The sequence below is a fragment of the Procambarus clarkii genome, chromosome 13 (genome assembly GCF_040958095.1).
Source record: "Procambarus clarkii isolate CNS0578487 chromosome 13, FALCON_Pclarkii_2.0, whole genome shotgun sequence".
In the NCBI taxonomy this organism is placed as follows: Eukaryota; Metazoa; Arthropoda; class Malacostraca; order Decapoda; family Cambaridae; genus Procambarus; species Procambarus clarkii.
In genome coordinates, this window is record NC_091162.1 from 48164452 (window position 1) to 48186510 (window position 22059).

Below are 22059 nucleotides of genomic sequence, written 5' to 3' on the forward strand. Positions count from 1 at the left end.
GTCATCGACCCCCCCCCCCTGTGTCAAAAGTTGTTTAAACAGTATTCCTGACCCCTCGTCCAACACGCCAATATTCGTTAGCAGTAAGTTTGGCACGTCGGTCTTATCGCGAAAGTTTGCCGCTCTTAAAATGTTATGTTTACGTCTGACCATCTGCTCTCTCTCTCCACCTTCCTCTTCCACAAGGACACTCTCCACCTTCCTCTTCCACATGGACACTCTCCACCACTCTTCCACAAGGACACTCTCCACCACTCTTCCACAAGGACACTCTCCACCACTCTTCCACAAGGACACTCTCCACCCCTCTTCCACAAGGACACTCTCCACCCTCTTCCACAAGGACACTCTCCACCACTCTTCCACATGGACACTCTCCACCCTCTTCCACAAGGACACTCTCCACCACTCTTCCACATGGACACTCTCCACCCTCTTCCACAAGGACACTCTCCACCTTCCTCTTCCACATGGACACTCTCCACCACTCTTCCACAAGGACACTCTCCACCACTCTTCCACATGGACACTCTCCACCCTCTTCCACAAGGACACTCTCCACCTTCCTCTTCCACATGGACACTCTCCACCACTCTTCCACAAGGACACTCTCCACCTTCCTCTTCCACAAGGACACTCTCCACCACTCTTCCACAAGGACACTCTCCACCACTCTTCCACAAGGACACTCTCCACCTTCCTCTTCCACAAGGACACTCTCCACCACTCTTCCACAAGGACACTCTCCACCACTCTTCCACATGGACACTCTCCACCCTCTTCCACAAGGACACTCTCCACCCTCTTCCACAAGGACACTCTCCACCCCTCTTCCACAAGGACACTCTCCACCCTCTTCCACAAGGACACTCTTCACCTTCCTCTTCCACAAGGACACTCTTCACCTTCCTCTTCCACAAGGACACTCTCCACCCTCTTCCACAAGGACACTCTCCACCCCTCTTCCACAAGGACACTCTCCACCTTCCTCTTCCACATGGACACTCTCCACCTTCCTCTTCCACAAGGACACTCTCCACCTTCCTCTTCCACAAGGACACTCTCCACCTTCCTCTTCCACATGGACACTCTCCACCTTCCTCTTCCACATGGACACTCTCCACCTTCCTCTTCCACATGGACACTCTCCACCCTCTTCCACATGGACACTCTTCACCCCTCCCAACTGCCTGACCTTCACGCTCCAGACACCAATACAGAAAGAGCGCTTGAGTGCAACACAAAACACCAGGAGGAAGTTTAAGCGTCACAGTAACAGTGAAAACCACATATAACCGAATAACTTTTGTCATATCGTGGTCGAGTGGGTTAAGGCATGCGTCTGGAGGTCACCAGAACGCTGCTTCAAATCCGCGTATTGCTTCAAATGGTAAGACAACAGAGCTACAAGATATTACCCAATCTCTTGACTTGCAAGAGATGATTGCAAGTCAAAACACTATTTGACTTGCTATCATGATTTTGACTTGCAAGTGAGTGTCTCGAGTTTTGACTTACACACTCGGGGCGTTCTCCATTTGTGGGATGAATTTTTCAAGTTAGAATTAGCATGGGATTTGCACTTTATTCTGATCTAATTAATCCTGATTTATTAATAAAAACACTTAAATATCGGTATGTTCTGAACCAACACAAACAGACTTACCCTCCATCTCGTTCTCCGGATTTGTCACTTCGAAAAATATACAAGTTGTTCACTAATTACACACGTTCGATCCCAAACTACGCCACCTAACTTTTCGAGTCCGATGCAAAGAAAACGTAGATATTTGTGAGCCTTTACTTCACATATTAGGATGAATTTTTAACGTTGGTTACGATAACGTACAAAACGCGACCTACTAAATAGGTCGGCTCAGGACTCTGTACACCAGTTGATTGACAGTTGAGAGGCGGGACCAAGGAGCCAGAGCTCAATCCCAGCAAGCACAACTAGGTGAATACATCCCCAGGAAGCAACCCGAAGCAGCCGTCTAACTCCCAGGTATATATTTGCTGCTAGATGAACAGGTACATCAGGTGAAAGAAACTCTACCCATTTGTTTCTGCATCGGTCGGGAATCGAACGACTTCGACCCCCCGAGCGCTGTCCACTCAGCCACGACGCCCAAAATCCCAGAACCAAAACACAGCATCACAGAATAAAAAAAAACTCAAAACGAAAAAAAACAGAACCTGTTTTTAATGGAAAAGTAAAAAAAAAACTTTTTTTATAAATGTAAAAAAAGAAATACCGTAAAAAATAACCCATTACCCCCCCCCCCCCCCTTCCCCCTTATATAAAAAAATATATAAACCCGTAAACAAAAGCAGCGAAGATAAACAGCAAGCGCCGAAAAATACGCGAAGGCAAACAATCCAGAACGAAAAATAAGGAGACTGAACGAAGATAAAAGGAACCCCCCCCCCCAACCCCCCCACAAGGCGTCCACAGAATAGCACACAAGATCATTTTTCCTCGTAGACTGTCATTATACAATGTTCGGACACGGGGCCGAGGCCACACGCCCGCCCGCTCGTTCGGATAACTCAACGCTTGGCCGCTTGGCCGGATATAAAAGGAAGGAAAGGCTCATTTCTGCCGGAAAAAGACAGAAAAATATCTTGTTACGATCGGGTAAATGAACGAGAAATTACCATGATTGCCAGTGAGGTGGAGGGAAATTCTCCCGTCGGCCGGATAATGTGGACAAAATTATAACGGTAACCGGATTAATGCAAGTTAACAAAAATCGTATTGGAGGAATTAAGAAGAAGAAAAAATGAAAATATTACAAATAAAAGGTTGGAAGTTGTGACGCTGGCAACGGAAAGTGAGTCTTATTTCACCAATTAGTTAAGTTTATATTTAATTCCAGTTAAGACCTCCAGAACCTTCTTGAGGTTATCTTGAGATGATTTCGGGGCTTTAGTGTCCCCGCGGCACGGTCCTCGACCAGGCCTCCACCCCCAGGAAGCAGCCCGTGACAGCTGACTAACACCCAGGTACCTATTTGACTGCCAGGTAACAGGGGCATAGGGTGAAAGAAACTCTGCCCATTGTTTCTCGCCGGCGCCCGGGATCGTCCCCGGGACCATAGGATCACAAGTCCAGCGTGCTGTCCGCTCGGCCGACCGGCTCCCTAGAACCTCCCTAGAATCTCCCAGAACCTGCTACTCATTCAGAACATCAGGAGCTGTGATGAGGACTTGAACTCACGGATACTCGCAAACAAACGCCTTGGTTCAGAGTACTTGTCGCATAGGTTCGAATCCCCATCACGGCTCCTACAGACTTTCTTATTGATACATCAGCGTCCTCGCGGCCCGGTCCTCGACGAGGCCTCCTTTTTGTTACACCCCTTCCCCCGGGAAGCAGCCCGTAGCAGCTGTCTAACTCCCAGGTACCTATTTACTGCTACGTGAACAGATGCATCAGGGTGAAAGAAACACTGTCCATTTGTCTCCGCCTCCACCAGGGATTGAACCCGGAATCTCAGGACTACGAATCCCGAGCGCTGTCCACTTAGCTGTCAGGCCCCTTATCAGGGATCGATGTAAAGTTACCTCACTTTCTGCACTACACATTTTTACTTTTTGTGATGCTGTTGACCACCGCGTGCAAATCCCGGTGCTTTAGTGACCTTAAATGCACTGCACTATTGACGTTCCAATAAACTCGATAGGTTCGGTGGGCGTACAGATTCTCTATCAACGAAACCACGTCCAGATGTGACAGACAGACGTCACATGTCCAGGAGTACCTCGGCGACTACCTGGTATAAAGGCTAAACAAACCCATTTCACTTACGGTAAAATGAGAAAAATAGTTGAGTGACTGTGCACAAGCGGCTCAGGCTCGGGCACAAATATTACTAGCAATAAGAAATAGTTGTTAATGATAATGACACCAAGTGTAAACTGTGTGGTATGTTAAGGGCTCACACCCTCACCCATTATGTTCTTGATTGTCCGTTGATTAATGTATATAGAAACACTGACTTAATGACTGTTCCTGAACAAATAGAGGTGTCACAATGGAAAGATTGGTGGTATTCTGGAGAGATATTAGAATTTTGCACCAAGATTGTAACTTTTGCTGAATTGTCAGAATGTGTATTGTCTGTGTACATAGTCATAAAAGTATTTGTGTGTATGTTTGGTAACATACTGCATGTGTATAGGAAGAAATGATATGTGTGTGTATGTCTATATATATATATGAACACGTTGTACTGAACGGGTTGAGCTACCTCATCCCTTTGTGTGTATTTATACCTCAATAATCTTATTTCAATTTCAAGTATGAACACACTAATACAGTCAGGTACAGCGAGGTGAATATATTCTTTGTTAGCGCGCTCCAAAGCTGTCTCACTTTCACATCAGTATTGCACTGGAAAGCTGTCTTACTTTCACTCGTATTCCTCACTACAAAGATGAGTCAGTTCCAGTCATATTCATCACTACAAGACTAACTCACCGCTGCTCACTTTCAGCACAGGTCCAGACAAAAGGCTTTGGAAAATAGAGTGGGGAGGGAAGGGAGGATGGAAGGGATAGAGGAGGGAGTGGGGGGTGAAGGAGAGGATTGGATAGCAGAATCTGCTACCAATCCAATTTTCCAGTAAAACCCACAGCAAAAGATTTTCAATACGGGTGGGCGGCGGGCGGGGTATTATACGAGGCTGGCCAGACACTTGAAAGCCCCGTCAACGAGGCTTTCAATATATGGACGTCGCTCGATCCGTCTCTTAATATACTTCCTGCCTTTATCTAGCTTCCTGCTCGCTGTTCGGTCATGCCAACAGTGGTTAAGGAATGTTGCGTGGGTGACGTCGGTGACTGCACGAGGCTCTGCTTGACGGTGAGTCGTGGGATACTGCAGGACTATATTAAAAAGAGGGTCCGTCCTCGTCCGCGCTTCCACTACTAACCCGTTCATAAATATCCTGTAAGGGGTCGTTTGCGTGCTTGCTCTCCACAGCCTGCTATCCATTCTCTATCATCCAGAGCCTGTAATCCACAGCCTGCTATCCATAGCCTGCTACAGGCCGCATGGTAGGCCAGGCCAGGGGGACACGCAAAGACACAACCTCCACAGCAAGGCTCCACATCTCCACAAGATAACGCTGGCCGAAAAATTACTGACCAACCAGCAAGGTGTACTTGCGTGTTGGTCAGTAAGCTGTTGTAGTGACCTTAGTGAAAACCCTTTCAAAAGTTAACAGGCATAAAGCTCAACACTAAACCTATACACCAATGACCAGTCGGCTTTATTTGCTTATACCTCTGGCCTTATTTTAATAAAAAAAATGTTTATTTTTCACTAAAGGTGAAAATAGAGCCACAACCATATAGAGATGTTTTGGTCTCATGAAGAGCTCTATTAGTTATCATTTAGAATATAAGATTGTTGTTGTTAAAGATTCGTTACCTGGAACAAAGTTCCAAGTAGCACGGGCTATGGTGAGCCCGTAGATTATAAGATTAGTTATGGCTTATTGTCCCATGAAGTAAATTCATACAACTAATTCTCGCTCAGATCTCTCAGGAGTACATTGTTCTTGGTGTCACCGGCCAGCATTAAACACGCCTCACCATGCCCATTAAATTGCAGTAATAACACCACATTCCTTTTTACGGGCTCACCATAGCCCGTGCTACATGGACATTTCGTTCTCAGTAACTAAATCTAAAACAGCAACAACACATTCCTTCATCTTGCATGTCATTAACTCCCAAAGCCCCGGCCTGCTGTAAACTCACACCTGTAAATTAAACTTTCAGAGCACTCCTGCGCCATGTATGTATGTATGTATGTATGTATGTATGTATGTATGTATGTATGTATGTATGTATGTATGTATGTATGTATGTATGTATGTACTCGCGTAATTGTGCTTGCAGGGGCTGAGCTTCAGCTCTTTGGTTTCGCCTCTCAATCAACTGGTGTACAAATTCCTGAGCCTACTGGGCTCTATCATATATACATTTTAAACTGTGTATGGAGTCAGCCTCCACCACATCACTGCTTAATGCATTCCATTTTGCATCACTACTCTGCCACTAAAAGCGTTTTTTCTAATGTCTCTATGACTCATCTGGGTACTCAGTTTCAACCTACGTACCCTTGTGCGTGTGCCCCTTGCGTTAAATAAACTATCTTTATTTACCCTATTAATTGCTCTGAGAATTTCGTATGTGGTGATCATGTCTCCCCTAACTCTTGAACTATGAACTCCCAGAACTCTGAACTCATATTGGCCAAGTGCATGCTTACATACCAGTTACCTTGCTATATACACCTCCGCAGCTTTGCTGGTATTTGCTGGTTAGCATTGTAAATGTGTGGCCACGTTTGTGGTAGTGGGAAAAACCATCTTTGCTATATCTTTGCACCATCTTGCGCCATCTTTACACGGGGTCGTGGTAATGCGACCACGTCACAAGTTTTCATCACAAAGTAGTGAATTGGTCTGGAGGAATGTTGGCAGTGGCATCCCTTAAGGCTCAGGGCTGACAACACCGATGTTCATGGTATGTATAAATGGGCAGGGGGGCCAGGCTTTGCAAGGGGGGGGATCAGGCTTTGGGGGGGGTGAGTCAGGCTTTGGGGGGGGGGGTGAGTCAGGCTTAGAGGGGGAGGGGGGGCGCGGAAACAGCCAGACGCGACTTACTCATTACCATTCACACGAACAATTACCAATAATTACATAATTGAATTACAATATTAGCGCTCATTAGCTGACAGATGGTCGTCAGCACCGGCGGCGCGGCCCTGATTGGTGCTCCGTTGTTTGGGGGGTGGGGGAGGGGGGGCCCTAATGATGGGGCTGGTGCCCCAATGTGGGTGCCACAGTGTGGTCCACCAGTGGCCCACCAGTGGCCCACCGGTGGCCAGTGTGGTCCACCAGTGGCCCACCGGTGGCCAGTGTGGTCCACCAGTGGCCCACCAGTGGCCAGTGTGGTCCACTCAGCAACACTCACAATATATTTTTCAATATATCATGATTTTTCAGATTCATAAATATATGTTGTGTAAGGCTCTTGAAGATCTTAAGAGGTTTGGGCCAGGGGTGGTAAGGATCGAACCGGGAGAGAGAGGGAGACGGAGGATGTCGTATCACTTCCCACCAAACCTGTGTTTCCGCTATGGACGCTGAAGGTGACGTCGTCTCGTCCACATTACAGCGAGACTCACGCCTCACTGACGAGGAGGAAGCCCGCCAAACACACACGAAACTACGACGTTGCTACAACGTTCGAACAAGTTTTAACACCTCCTAACCAGTTATAACAACCAATATAGCAAGTTGTAACAACGTTCTAATACGTCATAAACACGTTAAGCCAAGATGTAACAACTTTATTACAAGTTGTAACAAGCGGAAAATAGAGACAGTTTCGGTTTGTGTTTCGAGGGAGTAATCGATGCATAGATCTTGATTCTTGCTTCCTATGAGGCTCTTTGCGTAATGGGGGCTTCCACCTGATGTCCCGTTCACCCAGCAGTAAATAGATATCTGTGAGATAGATATCTGTTGTGATATGTATCCTGGGAAAGGTCAGTATATGGCCTAGGGAAGGACCACTATAAGGCCAAGTGCAGGCATCCTGTCCCTGATAAATGGAATTTATCAGAGCAGGAAATGAAGAAAAGATTGCCTTCCAATTTGAACCTTAGGCAATCGAACGACGACCTTGCAAGAAGCGCTTGCAGTAAGACACAAAATTTCGAATGCTTGCTTAAAAGGTTGTTTATATGGTTTACCATCATCCCGTCGTTGAAGTAAACCCCAACCGGTAGACCTCGGGATACTACCTGGAGGACTGGGCTGTTGGTACGACCAATTAACTGCTGAAAGTGATGGTGTTCCCTCGTATCAAGTCACCTTCCTTCACACCTCGTGGTGGCCACTGGTGGCTCACACTCTCACTTGCAACTGTTGTGTGTGTTGGCCTTGTTGCAGTAATGGTTTACTGGAGGTGTTGGTGTTGAGCAACACTTGCAGAGTGTTGTAAGAGGCTGCCCCGGTGTTCGCCAGTGTTCTTACCGCCGGGTTTTATATCCCTCAGGGAAGGGGCTGTAGGCACCTGTGTGGATAATACCAACTCACACGACATTTTATTGCATAAAAGTCTCGCGAACAGAGGGAGGCGAGGGTCAGGGGGGGAGAGAGAGAGAGAGAGAGAGACAGAGAGAGAGAGAGAGAGAGAGAGAGAGAGAGAGAGAGAGAGAGAGAGAGAGAGAGAGACAGAGAGGGAGACAGAGAGAGAGAGAGAGAGAGAGAGCATAATTATCCTTTTACCAGGCCGACTCATGCATAATTAAGTCTTTTTTCCTTCAGATATAATGACATCTATTTTTGTTTTGAGAGAGGTTATGGAGTGTTCCATTAACCCCTCAGCCTGGTGAGGGCCCCTGGCGACGTCCTCAGACCAGTCCCTTCCCTCATGCACGTTCACCTGTGGTCCAGGTGGTGGTGCAGGCCGGTGGCAGGTCGGGTATGGTCAGGTGTAGCATTGGAGTCTATACCTCGATTGGCCTATGACACTCCCTCACCCCACATGTTGCATATGTGAAGCTTGGGTGAGGCCGGCCCCCCGCTGCATCAGATCTAGAGCCCTTGGACAATCATTCTCTTCTGTAGATATAGATGGGGTACCCAGCTGTGCCCGGGTATGTCTCCCTCTCCTCCCCTCTTGTCGTTCCTTCCCTCTTATTTTCCCTCTCATTCTCCACCTATTTTTCCTCCCATTCCATCCATTTCTCCCTCGTTTCCATTCTCTCCTTCAGTCACCATTATCGACGTTAAATCCACATCGATAACAGCCAACAAATAAGGCATAAACGCGTTATGGACAATCAAACCTACATTTCAGACTTCATAAGAGTCGTTAGTTGGCGCAATAGGTGCCACGCCTACTTAAGGAGGGGCATGGGGGTCTACCCCCGATCCCCTCTGAGATACTGGCCATACATGGGGTCAGGATAAGCGTTTAGGATGAGATGGGGGGGGGGGGGAAGGAATGGTGCCCAACCGCTTGGACGGTCGGGGATTGAACCCTGGCCTGCATGAAGCGAGATCGTCGCTCTACCGTCCAGCCCAAGTCGTTGGACGAGTTGCGTAAAGTTAATCAAAACTTGTTTATAATAGATATTATAATTTTTTTATAATATCTATTATAAACAAATATAATAGATATTATAAAAAAAATTATAATATAGATGTATTTATCTCTTACACTTACATGCCTCTGCCCAGTTGTTTCTCTCTCTCGGCCTGGAATCGTGCGCGTGTGTGTGTGTGTGTGTGTGTGTGTGTGTGTGTGTGTGTGTGTGTGTGTGTGTGTGTGTTTACTAGTTGTGTTTTTACGGGGGTTGAGCTTTGCTCTTTCGGCCCGCCTCTCAACTGTCAATCAACTGTTTACTAACTACTTTTTTTTTTTTCTCTCCCACACCACACACACACACCCCAGGAAGCAGCCCGTGACAGCTGACTAACTCCCAGGTACCTATTTACTGCTAGGTAACAGGGGCACTTAGGGTGAAAGAAACTTTGACCATTTGTTTCTGCCTCGTGCGGGAATCGAACCCGCGCCACAGAATTACGAGTCCTGCGCGCTATCCACCAGGCTACGAGGCCCCCCCCGTGTGTGTGTGTGTGTGTGTGTGTGTGTGTGTGTGTGTGTGTGTGTGTGTGTGTGTGTGTGTGTGTGTGTGTGTGTGTGCGTGTGTGTGTGTGAGAGAGAGAGAGAGAGGTCAGGTTGCTCTGCCAGCCCAGGTTAACATGAAGACTGCAGGCGACACCTCAAAACAGTGAAGGTTAGGAAGCGCATTTCATCTCTGGACACTGTTGGTGGTAGAGGCAGGACCATCAGGCTCCTGCCACCACCACGCGCCATGCTGACCTGTGGCAGAGTGAGGCAGGTCTTAAGGCACAGGCAGCCAGAGTGAGGGTGGACAGGGGAGCCAGAGTGAGGGTGGACAGGGGAGCCAGAGTGAGGGTGGACAGGGGAGCCAGAGTGAGGGTGGACAGGGGAGCCAGAGTGAGTGAGGCGCCTCAAATCAAATCCACATTTGATCATATTAGGTAACATATTTCAATTCAGGTGTAAAATATTAGAAACTGTCCACACTGCAACTACATAATTATGATTAATGATTAAGATGATTAATGATTAAGATGATTAATGATTAAGATGATTAATGATTAAGATGATTAATGACTAAGATGATTAATTTAGTTTAACTACCGTGATGACTTAATATAGACTGACGTCACAAACGTTGTATAAGTCCTTATATTATCACAATATATGTAATAGCAGAGAAGAACCCTCATAATTATTTAGTTTATTTGCTAATAAATTGTAATTAATCTTTTAAGCTCAATAGAGGACGAATCCTCGTAGCTATGAGTTATAATATATTTATTATACAATAATTTACACAAGTGAGTGGGAGAAATGTTCCCACTTGGGGCCAGACTTACCCTAATGTGTAAGGTAAATGGTCTGAGGTACAGGATGGACATCAGCTGGGGTAGACTCATTTGGGCAGGGTAGACTCAAGTTAAATGATTTAAAAAATAATAATTATTAACCCATCCATCCATCCATCAGATCTCTGAGATTCAGTTCTGGTCAAGTGTGAAATGTGGGTCGCGCTGCACGAAGAGTTTTTCATCATAAAAAAAATATTTCGTTAATTCAGTAGTTTCGTATTGCTCCATAATATATTTTATGAAAGAGAAGGTAGTGTGGGGGATTAGCAGGGGGTGGGGGGGGGGGGGGGGTGAGGGGAAGTGCAGGAGGGGGGAAGGGGGAAGTAAACCAGTTTGTAAAGAAATATTTGAAAATAACGAAAATCACTTTGCTTGTTAGGCAAATCGGGTGTTGCAATACTAGGCGAAGTAGTGAAGCTCTTGTTATATATATATATATATATATATATATATATATATATATATATATATATATATATATATATATATATATATATATATATATATATATATATATATATATATATATATATATGTCGTACCTAATAGCCAGAACGCACTTCTCAGCCTACTATTCAAGGCCCGATTTGCCTAGTAAGCCAAGTTTTCATGAATTAATGTTTTTTCGTCTACCTAACCTACCTAACCTAACCTAACCTAGCTTTTTTTGGCTACCTAACCTAACCTTACCTATAAATATAGGTTAGGTTAGGTTAGGTAGGGTTGGTTAGGTTCGGTCATATATCTACGTTAATTTTAACTCCAATAAAAAAAAATTGACCTCATACATAGAGAAAAGGGTTGCTTTATCATTTCATAAGAAAAAAATTATAGTAAATATATTAATTCCGGAAAACTTGGCTTATTAGGCAAATCGGGCCTTGAATAGTAGGCTGAGAAGTGAGTTCTGGCAATTAGGTACGACATATATATATATATATATATATATATATATATATATATATATATATATATATATATATATATATATATATATATATATATATATATATACATTATAGGCCATGGCCTCAACATACACACAATGACTGTGAAAAGTACTAGGGAAAAATATGTTGCTGTTAGTAATACAAAAATGTAGAGATATAAACATCCTGTGGCTACGACGTACAGGTGGGGGCCGGGCTGGGGGCCTGGCTGGGGGCCGGGCTGGGGGCCGGGCTGGGGGCGGGCTGCGGCCGGGCCAGAGGAGGTTTAGCACCAGGATGTATGTTGAAAGAAGAGCTTACTGAGGATCCTCATGTGCAAACCCATTTCTTTCGTGTTATTTTATGTTTTTGAAGGACTGGCGGAACACGGCGGAGGTGGATTTAGGGGGGGGGGGCGTAATTCGCCGGGCTGAGAGGATAGGCGGGGACGGACAGTTCAGGGTGGGTGTGTTCATGACTAGGATGGGCTGTGTGCCGGGGTCTCCTCCACTCTCTTTACTCTCTTATTCTCTTTATACTTTGTATGTGTGTACTCGCCTAGATGTACTCGCCTAGATGTACTTGCCTAGATGTACTCGCCTAGATGTACTCGCCTAGATGTGCTCGCGTAGATGTACTCGCCTAGATGTACTCGCCTAGATGTACTCGCCTAGATGTACTTGCCTAGGTGTGCTCGCCTAGATGTGCTTGCAACCAGGCTCCTAGCTCGCCTTCCAAACATTCTTAGATTAATGCAATGACTCATTTTGTGTGTGTGTGTGTACACAAGGGAGTGGGGGTTACCCGGCGGTGCCCGGGTACCCTCCCCCTCCCCTCGTCCTCTCCCTTCTCACTCTCCAGCCCTTCTTCTTGTTCTCCCTCCCATCAACATGGGATTGGGTCACTAATTCCTCTGAGCTTCAGTAGAAGTAATGAAAGTCGAAAATTCCAGTTGGGCAGCGGATAGTTGTTTCTGGAATCTTTTCTTATTAAGACTATTCATAGCCAAGTCGATAGAGCTTCTGTGTCATGCTCGTGGGGTCGGTGGTTCGAGTATCCTAGTACCCAAGTGAATGAAATGTTTATCTCACTAATAAGATAATAAGGATATTATTAATAAGATAATAAGGATATATTAATAAGACATTATTGAGATAACTGTAATGATGATCTTACTCAAATCGTTTTTTAGTTGATCAATCAAATATGGATCCAAATTATTCAACCCACAACTAATGTTCAATTTGTATGGTTCTGTAATCTGTATTAAAGCAGATTCAATAATATTTCTATTGAAAACGATTTTACCATTCATTATTGAAGAAGATCTCCTCCAATCAATGTGATGAGAATTTTCTGACAAATTAACAAACGAAGCATTAGACATTTGGCCGTGTCTTTCAGAATAATTATGTTTGCAAATTGTTTTACGAAATTTAGAATTTCGCAACATAAATATTATACAACACATTGCCAGTTGTCAAATGCTTTGTTTGTCCAGGTTATGTTAACCTGTCATGTGATATAGGAGACATTAACCTGTCATGTGATATAGGAGACATTAACCTGTCATGTGATATAGGAGACATTAACCTGTCATGTGATATAGGAGACATTAACCTGTCATGTGATATAGGAGACATTAACCTGTCATGTGATATAGGAGACATTAACCTGTCATGTGATATAGGAGACATTAACCTGTCAAGTGATATAGGAGACATTAACCTGTCATGTGATATAGGAGACATTAACCTGTCATGTGATATAGCAGACATTAACCTGTCATGTTATATAGGAGACATTAACCTGTCATGTGATATAGGAGACATTAACCTGTCATGTGATATAGGAGACATTAACCTGTCATGTGATATAGGAGACATTAACCTGTCGTGTGATATAGGAGACATTAACCTGTCATGTGATATAGGAGACATTAACTTGTCATGTGATATAGGAGACATTAACCTGTCATGTGATATAGGAGACATTAACCTGTCATGTGATATAGGAGACATTAACCTGTCATGTGATATAGCAGACATTAACCTGTCATGTGATATAGGAGACATTAACCTGTCATGTGATATAGGAGACATTAACCTGTCATGTGATATAGGAGACATTAACCTGTCATGTGATATAGGAGACATTAACCTGTCATGTGATATAGGAGACATTAACCTGTCGTGTGATATAGGAGACATTAACCTGTCATGTGATATAGGAGACATTAACTTGTCATGTGATATAGGAGACATTAACCTGTCATGTGATATAGGAGACATTAACCTGTCATGTGATATAGGAGACATTAACCTGTCATGTGATATAGCAGACATTAACCTGTCATGTGATATAGGAGACATTAACCTGTCATGTGATATAGGAGACATTAACCTGTCATGTGATATAGGAGACATTAACCTGTCATGTGATATAGCAGACATTAACCTGTCATGTGATATTGGAGACATTAACCTGTCATGTGATATAGGAGACATTAACCTGTCATGTGATATAGGAGACATTAACCTGTCATGTGATATTGGAGACATTAACCTGTCATGTGATATAGGAGACATTAACCTGTCATGTGATATAGGAGACATTAACCTGTCATGTGATATAGGAGACATTAACCTGTCATGTGATATAGCAGACATTAACCTGTCATGTGATATAGGAGACATTAACCTGTCATGTGATATAGCAGACATTAACCTGTCATGTGATATAGGAGACATTAACCTGTCGTGTGATATAGCAGACATTAACCTGTCATGTGATATAGGAGACATTAACCTGTCATGTGATATAGCAGACATTAACCTGTCATGTGATATAGGAGACATTAACCTGTCGTGTGATATAGGAGACATTAACCTGTCATGTGATATAGGAGACATTAACCTGTCGTGTGATATAGCAGACATTAACCTGTCATGTGATATAGGAGACATTAACCTGTCATGTGATATAGGAGACATTAACCTGTCATGTGATATAGGAGACATTAACCTGTCATATATCTCAGCTTATATTAACATCACAATAAAATAAAAGAGGGGAACTGAAAAGGTGAAAAAACTGCAAAGATTGAACAAAATGAAAAATATACAATTCCAAGAAAATAAAATCATTCTCTTTCCCCCTCCACCAATTTCCTTGTCCAGTTTATTCAATCTAACGCTGGAATTGCCTTAGGGGTGGGGGGTGGGGGGGGGGGAACTTGTACACAGCAAACCAACAGAGTACAACCTACCTGATCACCGGAAGCAGTTACTGGGGGGGGGGGGGGAGGGGGGGTACTTAGCTTGGTCTGTGTGTGTGTGTGTACTCTTGGCTCTTTGGTCCCGCCTCTCAACCGTCAATCAACTGGTGTACAGGGTCCTGAGCCTATTGGGCTCTATCATATCTACACTTGAAACTGTGTATGGAGTCAGCCTCCACCACATCACTGTGTGTGTGTTGTTACTGGTATTGAAATTGAAATTGAAATAAGTTTATTGAGGTAAAATTCTACGGAGCGCAGCACTGCTGCCTTCCCGCACCTGAAGGGTAAAGGGGTGGTGAGGGTGGTAGTGTACCTAAGGGAAGGGTAGGGGAGGGCAGTGGTTGTTTACACTGAAGGGAGGGAGGTTAAGGGAGGGGCAGAAGGGTAAGTCCAGCTTATGTTGGGCTGGATCTGGTGTCTGTTTACAGGCCACATTTTATGTGCTCTGTGTATGTTCTCTGTTTTAGGTTCCTTTATATATCTCTATCTCTCTCTCTCTCCTCAATCCTTTGGGCTGGACGGTAGAGCGACGGCCTCGCGTCATGCAGGTCGAAGTTCAATCCCAGACCGTCCAAGTGGCTGGGCACCATTCCTTTCCCCTGTCCCATCCCAAATCCTAATCCTGACCCCTTCCCAGTGCTATATAGTTCTAAAGGCTTGGCGCTTTCCCTTGATAATTCCCTTCCCTTCTCTCTCTCTCTCTCTCTCTCTCTCTCTCTCTCTCTCTCTCTCTCTCTCTCTCTCTCTCTCTCTCTCTCTCTCTCTCTCTCTCTCTCTCTCTCTCTCTCTCTCTCTCCCCTTACTCTCTTCCCTTAAACTTTATCAGAAGTTTAGCCATAAATTCTCAATTTCCAAGAATGTTACGTTTGCAGTTTCCGGTTGTGTGACCCTTGCAGGTAGTTGGCCGGTAGTGGCGGCACTCGGTGGCAGGAGGCACTAGCCGACAGGAGGCACTCGTCGACGAAGATACTATAGCTTGCCGGAGATTGTCTAGTCAGGTGTAGTTGGGAATATAACCCCAAACCCGTATGTCCTCTCGGTTACGGGCTATTCATGCCCGTGCCACCTCTTGGGTGGCTTAATCTTTATCAGTTTGTGCTCTCCCTGGTCTTACACACACAGTACCGCTCCTGTGCCAGGTCAGTCCACTACGGGCTCACCATAGCCCGTGCTACTTGCCCCGCTCCTGTGCCAGGTCAGTCCACTACGGGCTCACCATAGCCCGTGCTACTTGCCCCGCTCCTGTGCCAGGTCAGTCCACTACGGGCTCACTATAGCCCGTGCTACTTGCCCCGCTCCTGTGCCAGGTCAGTCCACTACGGGCTCACCATAGCCCGTGCTACTTGCCCCGCTCCTGTGCCAGGTCAGTCCACTACGGGCTCACTATAGCCCGTGCTACTTGGAACTTGTTCCGAGTAGCTAAATCTATAACAACAACAACAGCAGTTCTTAGTGATACATGGCTTGCATGAGCCGTCATTTGTTAGTACAAATGTTACTAATGCGACCCCAGCATGATGAACTTATTTGATGAAATATCTGCGCCCAAACGAGCGCTGTCGGGTATTGGGTTAAGAGTCAGACGACTTTCCGATACTTTTGCATAGTCAGTGGCTGAGTGGTTATAGTACTGGACTTGCCAAGAGGCATGGAGCCCCCCTGGCTGACCGGATTCGAATCCTTCAGGGGTCAGTAATAGTAGTAAGACACTGATGTTAGCCTCTGTAGTCATGGCTTTCTCTTATTAGGCCTCATTTACTGTAGATTATACAGCTCAGTTTTGGCCACCGTGCTGTAGAGGAGACATGAATGGCAAAGTTTGCCTCGTGCCTAAGAAACATATATTATGTTTCTTAGTGTTGCGCTGAGCGCTGTGCGGTCTTTTGAACGCACAACGATCAAAAGAGCCTTATTTACACTCTGTAATTAAGGCGAATAGTAAACAGACTATCATAATAGTTTAAACAATTGATGAAAGACTATGTGAGGATACATTAATCATGCGCAAAGTACATCTGCGCAAAATATAACGTCAAACTGATTACAAATTGGATAGGTTTATGTTCCAGAAAAGACCTGGGTCAATACTGATTTGGAAACAGGATTATTGATTTAATTATGCGTCTTCCTGGGTAACGTCATGGACGCGGGGTCCTTGGGTTGTTTCAAGCGTAGGTTAGACATATATACAAGTGAGTTTGGGTGTATATAAATGAGTTGCCTTAGTGGCCAACTGAGGAACTTCATAGTTTGAAGTTATGGTTCCCGGGGAACCATAACTTGTGTGTGTGTGTGTGTGTGTGTGTGTGTGTGTGTGTGTGTGTGTGTGTGTGTGTGTGTGTGTGTGTGTGTGTGTGTGTGTCTGTCTGTCTGTCTGTCTGTCTGTCTGTCTGTCTGTCTGTCTGTCTGTCTGTCTGTCTGTGTACTCACCTAATTGTGCTTGCGGGGGTTGAGCTTTGGCTCTTTGGTCCTTTGTGTGTGTGTGTGTTAACCAAACAATAGCGGACACACACAGTAACAGAGACAAACACATACGGGATAAATAAACATGAAATAAAAAACTTGCTTTTGATTAACAATAAATTTTCCCCCAAATTCAAAAATATTTGCTAGACATCAAAGCGGAAAAGGTATTGGTAATGAAACCCCAGACTGGAGCGAATCTGTAAATTTTTATGTTGTATAATTAGCAGGAGGGCGTTAATTACATGGTTTTAGGAGCAGCAGTGGGTTGGCGTGTTATATTTGTGATGGAATGTTGCAGCCATCAACACTAATTGCAAACTTGTGTTGCATTAATGTTTTTAGAGAGGCACGTATCCTGGTGTGCTTATATACACACACACACGCCACCCAGGGGGCTGGTAACTGAGTGGACAGTCAGCGGGACTCGTAATCCTGTGGTTCGATTCCCGAAGCCGGCAGAGACAAATGGGCAGTTTCTTTCGCCCTGATGCTCCTGTTAGCTATCAGTAAATAGGTACCTGGGAGTTAGACAGCTGTTACGTGTTTCTTTCTGTGTGTGTGTGTGTACTCACCTATGTGTGCTTGCGGGGGTTGAGCGCTGGCTCTTTGGTCCCGCCTCTCAACTGTCAATCAACTGATAAGATAAAATAAGAGATAAGAAAATTCCTAACAAATATAACATGGGAAACAGAGCTTAGGGGAAAGACGGCCCAAGACATGATGAACTACATCACGCAGAAGTGTAAGGAGACAGCAGACAAGTTTGTCCCGGTCCAAAAGGAAAAAAAAAAATTGCAGATGAGGAGCTCATGGTTTAATCAGTGATTCAGAGATGTAGGCTAGCTAAGCAAGTGAGTACAAGAGCGTGGAGAAACTATAGAAATAATAGGACACTAGAGAGCAGAGAAAGGTACCAGACGGCAAGGTATGAATACGTCAGAGTGAGAAGAGATACAGAAAGACAAGTTGAAAATGACATAGCAAGTAAAGCAAAGACTCTAAATTGCTGCACGACCACATCAGAAGGAAAACAACAGCGAAGGAACAGGTTACAGACAATATATATACCTTATTAAAACACTTTCCAATAAAATGACGGCTTAGATTTACTTGTAAAGATGTATAGGTTTCGTAATTGGACATTTACGTACTCTGCTGAATTTTGACTCAAGGTGCTAGAACGTAAGGGAAACTGGAACGTAATTTAGTAAATGTAAGGATGCACATCTGGCCGCCAGATGTCTCTGCCCCCTCACCCAAGGGTGGCAAGGTTATGAAATAATTAAGCCCTCAGTGCCTACATTGCCTCTCTAGGGGGAGCATGTCGCCTGCTGTCTGGAAATGGTGGATGATAACGATTTTGAGACGCAAATGTGTTGCTGATGTACTATCGAACAGTTCATATAATCACTTGATCCATCGTTCAAGCCATGTAACCCAAATTACACTGGTCATAACAATTATGCCTATTATAATGATTCCAAATTATATGCACGAAAATGCACAACCAGAAGAATTGGACTAGCTTATGGAAGGTCCCGCACTACTGAATTGCTTAAGCTCTTCCAAACGGTTCTGGTTGAGGCCAGGGAAGGTACGATAGAGCTGAGGTAAACAGACTGAGAATCTTTTGTCAGTGGTCTCAATTCCCACACCACAAAGAAAGGATATCAATAAGATTAAAGAGAAAAATGCTGCAGAGATCTCACACCTTAATCCCCTTACTGAGAGTAAATGAACTTGTTGATGCTTGGGTCACCACTTCCAGCTTTGACAGTCTTCCTCTATTCTCACAGAATGAGTTAAATAATAGATATGATGATAAAGCAAGGCTCCTTGACTTCATGCTTCATCGGGAGGATGACTGCGTCATGCTTTTTCCTGAATACGAACTCGAAATGGCGGCCATTTTAACGTCGGGAAGCAAACGTCGTCTCTCCTGCAGTCTTGCGGCAAGAGTCTTTTGTTTACCATAAGTTGCCTAGTACAGAGGGGATTAGTACCTAGGTATCTTATATTAGTGTTTAGAACTACAAATTAGTCAAGCATGCACTAATAATGAGATGATATTAGGGAGCTAAGATGATACAGCATGATAGAGGCAAGAGCGACACATGCTCACGCAACGATGGCCGGTAGTTGACTGAGAGGGTTCGACGGCCAATGGAGATCTTCGGCGTGGACTCGCCCAAGAGAGGGGAGTACCTCAGCGGTGCTGATAACTTTGGGAGTGTTGGGAAGGTTTTTATTTTTGATCACGTTGTACTTGTTTATAGGGAGAGATTATTTTGTTATGGCAAACTTGCAGGTTCCCGCATGGTGGACGCAGTTTCGTGTATGGTAGATTCAGCTTCTTGTATGGTAGATACAGCTTCGTGTATGGTAGATTCAGCTTCGTGTATGGTAAACACAGCTTCGTGTATGGTAAATACAGCTTCGTGTATGGTAGACACAGCTTCGTGTATGGTAGATTCAGCTTCGTGTATGGTAGCTGGGAGAGGTTCACACCTTCCCGAGGACCAACCGAAGGTTGATCCTGTTGTTGGTTGACTAGAAGATTAATCGGCAAGGAAGAAGCCTGTGTGATTACAAAGGAAATTGATCTTCCAGACGATATAAAGAGTTTCTGGAGTGGCCTAACCTTCTCTTCCTCTCCCGGTGGTGGATTAAGACCAAGGTAGCCCTCCTTTCTCCACTTTCCTACCCCTCCCCTCCCTCAGCTGCATGTCTACCCCTTCCCTCCCTCACCAGCATGTCTACCCCTTCCCTCCCCTCCCTCAGCTGCATGTCTACCCCTTCCCTCCCCTCCCTCACCTGCATGTCTACCCCTTCCCTCCCTCACCTGCATGTCTACCCCTCCCCTCCCTCAGCTGCATGTCTACCCCTTCCCTCCCCTCCCTCACCTGCATGTCTACTCCTTCCCTCCCTCACTGGTGGTCCCTTAACCTGAATAGATTTAGAGGAGAAAAAATAGGAAGCTGGGGAATTGAAGACAAAGACAAGGAAGGAGATCAACAGGAAAGAATAGAGAAGACAATCTGAAGAGAATGGAATATACGCAGAGACATAACAAAGGAAGATGATGGAGAGATTGGAGGGAAGAGAAGATGGCGAGGCTGAGAGAAAATGGTACAAAGAGAAGTAAATGAGAGAAGGGAAACTTGGAGACAAAAGTTTGGCAAATTTAAAGATGGAGAGATGGAAAAAATATTCGAAGGGAATAATGTAAAATGAGACTCTGGGAGATGGTGGAAAACACGAGCAATCCCTGAGATATGCAGGAAAAGATCCAAGAAAACACAGGAAATAAAGGAAAAGATTCGAGGAAACACAGGAAATCGCTGGAAGAAACCATTTTCCCGTGTTATAAAGTAGTTCTAATAATCCTCCTCCTCTGGCCTTAATCTTCTAACTATTCTCTACATGTACACATTAGTATAAAATGATATGACGAACTGTCCTTCGCGCGCGTGCACACACACTCAGCCCCGCTCCTGTGCCAGGTAAGTCCACTACGGGCTCACCATAGCCCGTGCTACTTGCCCCGCTCCTGTGCCAGGTAAGTCCACTACGGGCTCACCATAGCCCGTGCTACTTGCCCCGCTCCTGTACCAGGTAAGTTCACTACGGGCTCACCATAGCCCGTGCTACTTGCCCCGCTCCTGTACCAGGTAAGTCCACTACGGGCTCACCATAGCCCGTGCTACTTGCCCCGCTCCTGTGCCAGGTAAGTCCACTACGGGCTCACCATAGCCCGTGCTACTTGCCCCGCTCCTGTACCAGGTAAGTTCACTACGGGCTCACCATAGCCCGTGCTACTTGCCCCGCTCCTGTACCAGGTAAGTCCACTACGGGCTCACCATAGCCCGTGCTACTTGCCCCGCTCCTGTGCCAGGTAAGTCCACTACGGGCTCACCATAGCCCGTGCTACTTGCCCCGCTCCTGTACCAGGTAAGTCCACTACGGGCTCACCATAGCCCGTGCTACTTGCCCCGCTCCTGTACCAGGTAAGTCCACCACGGGCTCACCATAGCCCGTGCTACTTGCCCCGCTCCTGTGCCAGGTAAGTCCACTACGGGCTCACCATAGCCCATGCTACTTGGAACTTTTGGTTCCCAGTAGCTGAATCTTAAACAACAACAACAACAACAACAACAACAACAACAACAACAACAACAACTGCCCTTAACGTTAACGTATTCATCTTTGAGTGAAGATGTTCTGCGTCTCTCTCTCTCTCTCTCTCTCTCTCTCTCTCTCTCTCTCTCTCTCTCTCTCTCTCTCTCTCTCTCTCTCTCTCTCTCTCTCTCTCTCTCTGTCTCTCTGTCTCTCTGTCTCTCTCTCTCTCTCTGTGTCTGTCTCTCTCTCTCTCTGTCTGTCTCTCTCTCTCTGTCTGTCTGTCTGTCTCTCTCTCTCTCTCTCTCTCTCTCTCTCTCTCTCTCTCTCTCTCTCTCTCTCTCTCTCTCTCTCTCTCTCTCTCTCTCTCTCTCTCTCTCTCTCTCTCGTAATGAGAGGATGTCATTAATTGATGGTTTTATCGTGTTTGCAGGTAAGGGAGTAGTGCTGGAAACTGTTCTCCAGTTAGACCACACAATAGTAAGTAAACACTTCCTCTTTCCGGCTCCACATGTACAGCCAACTATGAGACGTGTTTGTTATTGGCAGCAGCAGCACCAGGGTGCCTGAGAATACATACGGTAGCATTTTTGCAAGATGCTACGAGAGGGGCTTCGAACCCTTGAGCGCGCATGTGAGACACGAAATGCTGGCGTATCATGTTGCTGTCACTGTTTTTGGGGGAGAGGGTGGATGAGGGGACGGGGGCTGAGAGAGGGAGAGACAGAAGGGGAGACAAACAAGTGAGTGAGAGGGG

At 45.3% G+C, this 22059-nt stretch overlaps 2 protein-coding genes across 2 annotated transcripts in view; both read left to right on the top strand.

Annotated features, from left to right (window-relative positions):
- LOC123750571 (leukocyte elastase inhibitor-like) overlaps window positions 1-22059 on the top strand; it is a 365203-nt gene that overhangs the window by 113820 nt on the left and 229324 nt on the right. The gene's annotated exons all lie outside the window — the stretch shown is intronic.
- On the top strand, window positions 9080-14506 carry LOC138364485 (coagulation factor V-like). Its single transcript, XM_069324130.1, has 2 exons — window positions 9080-9131; window positions 12942-14506. The coding sequence occupies exons 1-2, from the start codon at window positions 9080-9082 to the stop codon at window positions 14504-14506; spliced, it is 1617 nt and encodes a 538-aa protein (XP_069180231.1).